The following is a 9,771-nucleotide window of genomic DNA, read 5'->3' as shown; positions in this document are numbered from 1 at the left end:
AGTTCGGCTACGACGGGAGGGACTTCCTCAGCCTGGACAAGGAGCATCTCAGGTGGACGGCAGCCGATGCCAAAGCCCAGATCAGCAAGCGGAAGTGGGAGGCCGAACCCGCCATCGCTCAGGGATTCAAGGCCTACCTGGAGGGGGAGTGCCTGGAGTGGCTGTGGAGAGTCCTGGGCTACGGGAATGAAAGTCTGCTGCGGACAGGTGAGTGGGGGAGACGGAGGTGTCTTGGGGACAGTTTTTCTCCCCTCCCCTCGTTCATCACTGGACAGAAGAGCAGTGGTGGCAGGAGCGTTCCACTTCAGCCTGCACTGTGGGGAGCACCGCTTCGAATGCCTCCCCCAGATTCTTTGCTCTCACAAAGCTGCCCAGAAGTCAAAAAGTACCAGAGCATGAAAGGTGGGAGGGCTGGAAGTTGCCCCCCTTGGAGCCTCCGTGTCAGCTCATGGGGCTCCCCCCAACGCACATGTGCAGAGTCCACTCCTTCCCTCTGGGGACCTTACGCCCCCACCCCTGGCCTGCCACCCGGTCTTAGCTGGGTGGGGCCACTGCAGGAGGGGGCTGGGTGCATGTGGGGATCCCCTCCCTGAACCCATCAAACCAAATCCTCCCATTGGGACAGCTGGGCCCCACCTGCCTAATTTCTCTGCTCAAATAACCCCCTTCCCCCAAATTATGCTGTGTGCTTGGGGATCGGGCCCTTTCTTGCTCTCTGACTGCCTCCCAATGCATCTGCCCTTTGGCGCCACATGCCTCACGAGTGAGGAAGAGGAATCCCCGAGCTGGGAGGAGCAGAAAAGCATATCCAGTGAATCCCTCCTTTGAAGGGGGAGAGAAAGTTTCTGCAAGTATGTAATCCTAGCCAGTTTGTTAGGAGTGTATCTGAACATGTGCAGAGTTTCTTCACCTTTCAACTACCTGAGAACCCCTTTCTTTAGGAGTTTTATTTTCTGGGCATGCTGAAGGTGTGGGGTAGCCAATCTTGGGGCAGCGTTGGGAGGGACAGGATGGCCCCAGGAAACCCTGACCTGCTGCTCAGATACACCCCATCAGATTGCGGGAGAGGTTCTGCTGGCGGTGATAACACCCAGTTTGCCCATTTTGCAGAGCCCCCCGAAGTGAAGGTGACTCGCCACAAGTCATCCACGGAGGAGGTGGAAACCCTCGTCTGCCAGGCCCACGGTTTCTACCCCAAGGAGATCGAAGCCGCCTGGACCAGAGACGGGGAGAGACGGGAACAGGAGACCTTCCGTAGTCGTGTGGACTCCAATCCAGATGGGACTTACTACATCTCACTCTACACTGACGTAGAGCCCGAGGAGCGGGGCCTCTACCGGTGCCGTGTGGCCCATGCCGGCCTGTTGCAGCCTCTGGTCTTGGCCTGGGGGGGCCTGCGGGTGAGAGACAGCTGGGGAGGGGAGAAGGGAGAGATCCTTAGTCAGGGGGCTGGATTCTGGAAATCTGAGTTTTCCCTAGGAAAGATGGAGGGATCCAAAAAAGAACCTCATGTGTGCTTTGGGATGTCAGTTAATTTGGAGGGGGGGTGATTCCTGGCAGGAGAGCTGGAAGATTAGCCCTTGGAAGGCAGGGGGTCCATCTCTGGTTGAAGTCATGGCAGGGATGTGGGTGTTTCAGCCCCGGGATGCCCACAGTCAGAACTGTTGCCATGCAATGCCTTTAAAAATAAGTGTTATACAGGGCTGAATTGGTTGAAAAGCATCTTTTAAGGCTGGGGAGAATAATACATGGCCTGGGGGTGGGGGTGGCCTTGCATGGCCCCACTGGTGCTGCCGTCCCTGCACTGCTGAAATTTGGCAGTGTTGTGGCCAAAATGTGGGCAATTTGCCACCAAAAGTAGGCAGCAAACTACTCTGGAGACTCAAAATGGTCATTTTCCCTTTGTTCTCATGGAAAAAGGGACCCTTTGGAGTCTCTGTAGCTGGAAGTTCCCGAATTTCAGGGGCAAGATGCCTTGGTTACTGGGGGGGGGGGGTGCTGCGGCAGGGGGGGGGCACACAGGGTCTCTGCGTGAGGCTTGAAGGGCTGCTGCCAATTGGTGCTGACATGTGCCTGTCCCCTTTTAGGGAATCTAGAATCCCCTTTTTGGGAGTCAAGTGTAGGAGGTGTCACACTGGCTTTGATTTGCCTGCTGGAGGTTATGGTCATCACCATCATCACCGTCGTCGTCGTCGTCAGTAAGTAAACTGCGGATGCCTTTGCTGGGCTGCATGTTCACATGTGTCATTCGGGATGTTCATGTGTGTCACTCTGCTGGTGACCTCACTAAGAATGGTGGATCGTGGCCCCTCCATGCTAGAGGCTGCCCCAAATGTGCCTGCCCTGATGTAGCTTCAGGAGCAGGGAAGGATCTGAAGGAAGGCCGTGGGTCGCTGCCCCCTGCGCAGGAACGGCCTCCCGGTGTCCACCCATGTTGGAGAGGACAGGACAGCAGCGGCACCCCAAAGTCCACCAGCCACCACAGTGCACCTTGAATCAGGCTCCCTATTTTCTCACCCGGGGTCCTGCCTGATAGTGAACCTGTGAAGTCCGGAACAGAAGGCCCAAATCCCAGGGGCTGGAAGGCTCCGGAGTGTCTTTGGGTTTGGGCTCCCTTGTCCACTGCCAGGATTTTCACCAGGATCCTAAATATATTTAACCTTCCTGCATATTTTTACTACAATTTTATGGGGCTCTTTCCTTCATCCCTGTGAGCTCTGGATGTTGCCTGATTTTGTGGAATCTCTTCCACACTTCCAGGCAGCCCTTAGCATGACATTGCAAGTCCTCTGCATTTTTGTTTGGAAAAAAACCGATTTCCAGTACCCTGTATGTGGATCCTGTCTCAAATTGCTCCTGAGGGTGGTCAGGAGGAATCTTAAGTATATGACTGGGGCCTTCTATGTTCCAAAAGCCTTGGTTCATTGGAAAAGGCAGCCTTTCTCCAGGGTTCTCTTCCAGGTCTAATTTGCTAATTCTGTCTTTGTAGAAAAACGACAAGCCAGAGAGTTGCACGAATTACAGCCAGGTGAGTATCTTTTCCCTCCTTGAATCATGTAAACGACATTGAGTAGTACCTGATAGAGCCCATAGAGAGGTGAAGTGCAAGTGGCGAGCGCATGTGCTTCCAGGCATTCCGGCTGCTGCCACACTCGGCCTTCATCAGAACCTGTGTGCTCCCATCCATTGCTTATTCCTGACCTCCCGCACTTTCCCGGCGCCGCTGCCATTGGTATTACCTTCCCCTGCAGGACGTCCCTCTCGAGGGGGCAGCAGCGTGAGCCTGAGAGGCAGAGGCGCCCCCTGGACTCGCTTGCGTGTGCTTTTTGGCCGGAGTTTCGTTTCAGCAGGCAAACCTGTCACAGCTCTCCCCTCATTCACGATAAATTTGTTGTGGGGCACCAGAATCGCAACACCATTCCTTGAAATAGGATGCGGTCCTTGAAGCAGCGTTAAAATGTTTTAGCGGATGAAATTCTGGGGAAAAATATAATAAAATACTGCCTGAATGAGGGAATGCTAAAGCATGTCCAGTGTCGTGAGCTGGCTCCTTCCCTCTCTCCTTCTGGTTTTTAAACTCAAGACAATCTCTTGCAGCACAGATCTTTTCCTGAAACTTAGCAGATGCCCAGTCAGGGTTCACGTCAAATAGCCTTCTCTCTTACTGGTCTATGACTGAATTGAACCACTATTTGGCCTCGGTCAAAGTTGAGGGAGAAGCTTCTGCCCATGTGATGAGTTGGATCCAAATGGGAAACCTCCCCTTGGTCCCTCGGCAATTTTCTGCTGGGTTGTGGGAGAAAAGCGGGCACAGCTCAGCAGTGGAGTGGGGCCCTCTCTGGATTCTGCCTGGGCAGAGCTGGTGCCCGAAAGGGGGAGGCACTGTGGACCATGAGGGTTGGGCCAGGTTCCGGCCAGCTTCAGGCTGCCTGCTGGCTTCCACTGCTCCAGGGGGGTGTCTGGACCAGAACACTCCCTCTACGGATGGTTCCTTCAGGGAAACTGCAGTTTATCAGCTTTGTAAATAAAAAGTCAGTTGCTTGTGTGCATGAGGATGCAGCTGTTGGGCAGGCCCGGAGGGGAGAGGTGGGCAGCTTCCCAGGGAACCTAGAGCCTCAGTCAGCCAGTTGCCTGCAGGATCCCACAAGCAGGGCAGGAGGGTGGCAGCACACTGTCACCCATGTTCCCCAGCCACTGGTGTGCAGAAGAACATGGTTCCTGTCATTAGGACTAGCAGCCATGGAGACCTCCTCCTTCCGTCCCCTTGAAATCTGTTCAAATCATGTCACCTCTCATGGAGGGGAATTCCCTGGCTCAGCCAAGCTCTGTGTGACGGAGTCCTTCCCTCGGTCCGTCCTGCATCTCCCAGAAATCCGCTTTGCGGGGGGACCCCTCTGGTTCTCTTATCCTGGGAGGCAATTCCCCTGCCGAGGCCGTTCTGGGCTCCCATGCGCCCCTGGGAGATGGGACAAACAGAGGATCTCCCAGGCTGCTGTTTGCAGTGAATTCAGTTGCAGAGGTGTATGGCTGAAGCGTGTTTCCCGATCTGAAGCAATGTGGAGAGAAGCTGCATGTATGAATGGGGTGGGGGGCAGGGGAGGAAAGGGATTTGTGGGGTGGAAGGCCCCACTGCAAGAACCATGGCAGCAATTCTCCTCCTTTGCTCCTTTTGCAGCGCCCGGTGTGTCTTCAGTGGGCTCCGAAAACAGTAAGTGTGCGTATGATGTGTGTCCAACAGGGAATGTGCCCAGAGATTAAAGGGTTTCCTCTTGCCCATGGCCCCACCTGGGGGCTTTCCAGAACCTGCGGCCTCTGGGGTGAGTGTGGCTTTTTCCGCCCATTTGCTCAACCCATCTGTGGTTCATCTGGCATGACAGGGATCTTCTTCCTCTGTCACTCTGAAGGACGAGGGTTGCCCAAGCTGCACACGAGAGCCATATTTGGAATACAGGGTGGAATTTTTCCCTGCACAAGAGGCTGTCTTCTCACATGCATGCAGCTTGGTTCACCTGCTTGACCCCTCTGATGCAGGCATCTTCTGCAAGAGCTCCTCTCTCTTGCTAGCACATGATTTGTCTGATACAACAGGGTGGATGGCCTCATCCATGGGGCTGGCTAGATGGCCTTTGGTCCCCTCCAGGTCTGTGATTTTTCATTCCTCCCATGGAAAGGCCCATTGCAAAGACTTAACAGTCCCCCCACCCATGTTTTTGTTTCTGCAGCCCAGGTGGACTAGACGTAAGAGCCTTATCCTGCCTCTCACCCAGTAACTTGCAATGCCGTGGGGCCCTCACCTGGCCGGCTGCGGTCTGGGCTTGGGCCTCCCCATCCGCCTGCCTGCTGCCCGCGCATTCGCCTGACACCCGGCAGCGCCACAGAAGGCCCCCGGGACACAGCCGCCACCACTGCCACGGGCACCGAGGGACCAGGACTGCGCCTGGCTCCTCCCCTGTTGCTGCCGTGGCTGCCCGGCTGCCCTTGCTTCTCCGGGTGCGGATTTTCGCTCTACCCCTCATAAGCTCACCTCTCCGTTTAAGGTTGCGATAGTCACCCCAGAAGAGATGGGCGTGGGGTGCGGGGGTTGGGAGGGGCAGCGTGGCTGCCCAGCTCAGCTGGACAGGCTTTGGGGCTGTGGGCACATCTGGGAGTGGGGGAAGCTCTCATGGAGGACGCACTGGCGCCCATGATGGCTGTGGTGGGGGGTGGCTGGTCCGAGCAAGAGGGAGCTCCGGAGGCCAGGAGGAATAGCCCGCTGGAGGCGAGAGCCTTCATTCCAGATGGCACCCCAAGCCGTCCTCGGTTGGCCCTTCTGTGAGTCGATCATCAGAATGTCACACGTCGCACAGTTAACACTTTCCAGTGGGGCACAGAAGCAAAAATGGACAATGCTGAGCTCTCCCCCACTTGCGTACCAAGGAAGATGCTCCGAAGGCGTGGGGAGGACGGGGTGCCCACACGTGGAGGAGGAGGAGGGCCGGGTGGGCTGGTTTGAACTGCCCTTTGCTGGGCCTGCCGTGATCTGGCAAGAGCCAGCCGGCTCTCTCTGGACTGGTGCCTGCTCAGTGCCAGCTGCATTTCAAGGATGAATCAATTCATGCTGGTTTCTAGCAAAGAGGGCTTTCTCAGGCCTGGTTATGTGTCAATGAGTGCGTGACCTGAGCAATGAAAGACCTGCCTATTGACTTGTTTCAGACCTAGAGATGGGTTGCACCTGGAGAACGAGAAGTGCCAGCCACTCCAACCTATCTGGGAAGGGCCATCCCAGGTGTTGCTGGCCAGGCACAAGGCGGCGAACGTTGCAGGAGCCAAGTCTTGGACGTGCAGCACTCTTCCTCCAGAAGAGGGAGCGGAGGGAGGGCAGTGGGGGAAGGTGTGGATCTGTGAACCAGTGGAGATGCTTCCAAGGAAGCTGCTGGTGCTGTCAAGGGACTTGCAGTGAAGCAAAGGGAGCTCTGCCGGTGGCATTGCAGAATTGAGTGGCCCAAGGTATGATCTGGGCTTCAAGGGTGGCCTGTGGGGCGAATGCAATCTGATCGGGCAAGACCGCTGTGTGCCCTGAAAACTACATTGAAGCACAGACCATGCTGCCAAAAATTAGGTAGCCTGTAGCCCACCAAGCAACAACTGGAATCTTTGGAACTGGGTAACCTCCTGGCTGCCAAATCTTGGTTGACTCAAACCAAGTTTTTGTAACTCTGGTAGTTCTCCATGACCTGCTGCTGTATTCAGTGCCCACCAGGAATGCTAGAAGTCGTGAGCAGAGTTCTGCTTCCCAGCAGTAACAGCCTCATCAGTGTGTAAGTCTCTGAGCATACATGAAGTGAAATGTTGAACCCTCTCTGGCCCTCTCACCCAGAACTTTGCTTATGAATCCTTCCGTGCCTGTTCCTGTGGGAAGGAGTGCTGTGGAACCGGGAACGCCCGTGCGCCTCCCTCTGGGACCCCAATTGGGCCACCCAGCAACTGTGACGACGGACTGTGGGGACCACCTCCTCAGGAGGCTCCCCAGCCGATAGACCTCCTCAGGAGGCTCCCCAGCCGATAGACTCCCCATCTCTACATCTCTCCCTCGGGATGTTGCTGCTCTTCCTCATTCCTACAGGCGGGTTGACTGGGTCCCACGACGGCCTTTGAACTAACCTCTCCCACAGCGGGCACAGGCGGTACCCAGGGCCTTGGCCTGCAGCTGGAACTGGCTGTGTTTCAACAGTCGTCTCGTTATCAGAGCTGGAGCTGTCAGTCCAGCTGAAACCATCAGCCTCTCCTGTTTGCCAGAATGTGCATACACAACGCCAGCAAACTGTAAGAATATGTTTCCACCCAGTTCAACAGTGTGCGCAATGTATGTACACAAAAGTGTGGCGATGGTCAGTGAAATGGGGCTACTCAGGCTGAAAGGACCAAAGCCCCAAAAGGGGGAGCTGAAGGGCAGACCCAAATTTCCCCTGGATGGGTCCATGCATGGGTTTCGGCTGGCCAGGTTGTGGGTTGGAGGCACTGCCTTGGGGTGGCTCTGCTCCTCCCTGGCTGGCCAGTCCCAGGTGGTGTTTGCCACGGGGTCCCGCAGGGTCCCCTTTATCCCCTGCGCTGTTCAATATCTACATGGAGCTGCTGGGAGAGGTCGTCTGGAGGTCTGGGCTGAGGAGCTGTCAATATGCCGATGACACCCAGCTCTACCTCTCGTTCGCATCCAGCCCAGTGACTGCTCCAGACAGGTATCTGGAGGGTGTGATGGGCTGGGTGAGGGCCAGTAAACTGAGGCTCAGTCCAGGTGAGACGGACGTGCAGCTGGTGGGTGGGCCGACTGTTCGCGTGAGTGAGATCTGCCCTGCCAGGGAGGGGGCATTGCGCTCCCCCCAAGGGACAGCGTACGCAGCCTGGGGGTACCCCCCACCCCAGAGCTATGCCTGCAGTCCCAGGTGGCGTCTGGCAAGGAGTGCTTTCCTTCAGCCACGGCTGGTCCATCAGCGGCACCCCTACTGGGCAGGCAGGCCCCAGCAACAGTAGCACAGGCACTGGTAGCCTCCCATGTCCGTGGGGCTGCCCTTGAGGAGGGTCGGGGCATCGTAACTGGCTCAGAATAGCGCTGTCAGACGGCTGCCTGGGGCCGGTGGATGAGAACACATCGCGCCAGTCCTGTATCCGCTGCGCTGACCACCAATTGCGGTCCAAGCCCGATATAAGGTGCTGTTTATGACAGAGCCCTAAGCAATTTAGGGCCCGGCTATCTAAGGGAATGCCTCTTTCCATATGAGTCTGCACAGACCTTAAGATCATTTGCCAAGATCCTTCTCCAAGAGCCCTCCTTGCAAGAGGAGAGGAGAGGAGAGGAGAGGAGAGGAGAGGAGAGGAGAGGAGAGGAGAGGAGAGGAGGAGGACATTTTCTGCTATAGCACCCCAATTGTGGAACTTGCTCCCCAGAGCGAGTTCCACACTGATGCACTGATGCTTTATTCGTTCCAGCATCAGGCTGGAACCTTTCTATTTACCCAGTGTCTTGATTGTTACATTGTTTTTTAAAAACTTTTGAATCGAGTACTGGCATTAAGGAGATTTTAACTGTTGTACTGTTGATTAAATTGTTTTTACTTTTTTTGTGTAAATTGTCATGAGATGTTTAATGATTTGTAATGAATTTATAAAGAATTCTAAATAAACAACAGGAAGAAAGCAGTTCTCTGACCGTGAAAGACAAGACTATGGAGCCCCAAATTCTGGGAGAGCAACTGCCCCACCACCCAGCTGCCCAGGAGCACTTGCCAAAATAAACTCCCTCACATCAGATCCCCTCCATCAGGTGGCTTTTTGCCCACCTGCCCTTCACCTCCACCTGTCCTCACCCTTGGATCTCTCTGCCTAAGGTTTCTTTCCAAAACCAAATGCCTCGTCTCCCCTGGCCAGGCATCCCTTGTGTGCATACCAGTGTGGGGTTTTTTTAGGAAATTTACTTATTTATTAAAAGCATTTCTATCCCATCCTTCACCTGCATCTCAGGAAAGAGTAGCTGCACACACTCACATTTTATGTAAATTGGCGTTTGCAGATGTGGGCCCGGTTACACCGGTTGCCCTGGCCCCTGATGACCTCTGCACCCAGCACTGCCCTTGACTTCCTTGGCTAAGTGGCTCAAAGCGGATTGCAGAGGGAGGAAATGCTCCTCTCCCTACGAGGGGCAACAGCCTGCCAAAAGACACTCTCCTTGTGGGAGCAGCTCCGGGCTCCAATGTGAGTGTATCCACTCCAGGTTTTAGCCTGAACTTCAAGGAGCTATCTAAGAAGCTCAAAGAGTGCCAGCGACACCCCACTGACATTGGAGCCATCAGCCTCCACTCAGGAAGAAAAAGCATTGATTTAGGTTGATCAGGGTGGAGATGCAAACGAACTGAAGATATTTTATTTGAGGTGTTCTGGGTGATTAATTGGCTGGCTTTGCCTCCTGTGAAATTTAAATCAATAATTCTACATTTGTGTATATAGAGAAATAAAGTGGCGCATTCTGTTTTCATGCAGATTTGAGGCCTGCGGCTGTGCTTCCTCAGTATTTTCACTATTCAGCAACACCCCTGGCTGCTCGCTCCTTGCAACATTTCCTTCCTGACCTGTATGTTCTGCAAACCCACTGGGGCCGGGCCCATTTCCTTTGCCTTCCAAACCAGCTTTCCCCAACCTGGACTGCACCTCCCTTCTTCCCCAGCCAGCCATGATCCAATGCATCTGAAGGGCTGGGGTAGCTTGGTGATGGCTGTGTTTTACCAAATCTAACAAAAAACA

General features: G+C 54.9%; 1 protein-coding gene across 1 annotated transcript; it reads left to right on the top strand.

The window, feature by feature from the left end:
- Positions 1–5: 5 nt before the first annotated feature.
- Positions 6–5,319, top strand: LOC123023273 (BOLA class I histocompatibility antigen, alpha chain BL3-7-like; the record flags this gene model as incomplete). Its single annotated transcript, XM_044429753.1, has 6 exons — positions 6–207; positions 1,111–1,400; positions 2,088–2,198; positions 2,990–3,028; positions 4,676–4,708; positions 5,223–5,319. Coding segments are annotated over 3 exons (501 nt in total), but the record flags the coding sequence as incomplete, so codon positions are not given.
- Between the last annotated feature and the right edge of the window lie 4,452 nt (positions 5,320–9,771).

The sequence above is a fragment of the Varanus komodoensis genome, unplaced genomic scaffold (assembly GCF_004798865.1).
Source record: "Varanus komodoensis strain SLA01 unplaced genomic scaffold, ASM479886v1 scaffold203, whole genome shotgun sequence".
Lineage (NCBI taxonomy): Eukaryota > Metazoa > Chordata > Lepidosauria > Squamata > Varanidae > Varanus > Varanus komodoensis.
Note: the sequence above shows the minus strand (reverse complement) of the source record. Positions and strands in the feature narration are given on the sequence as shown.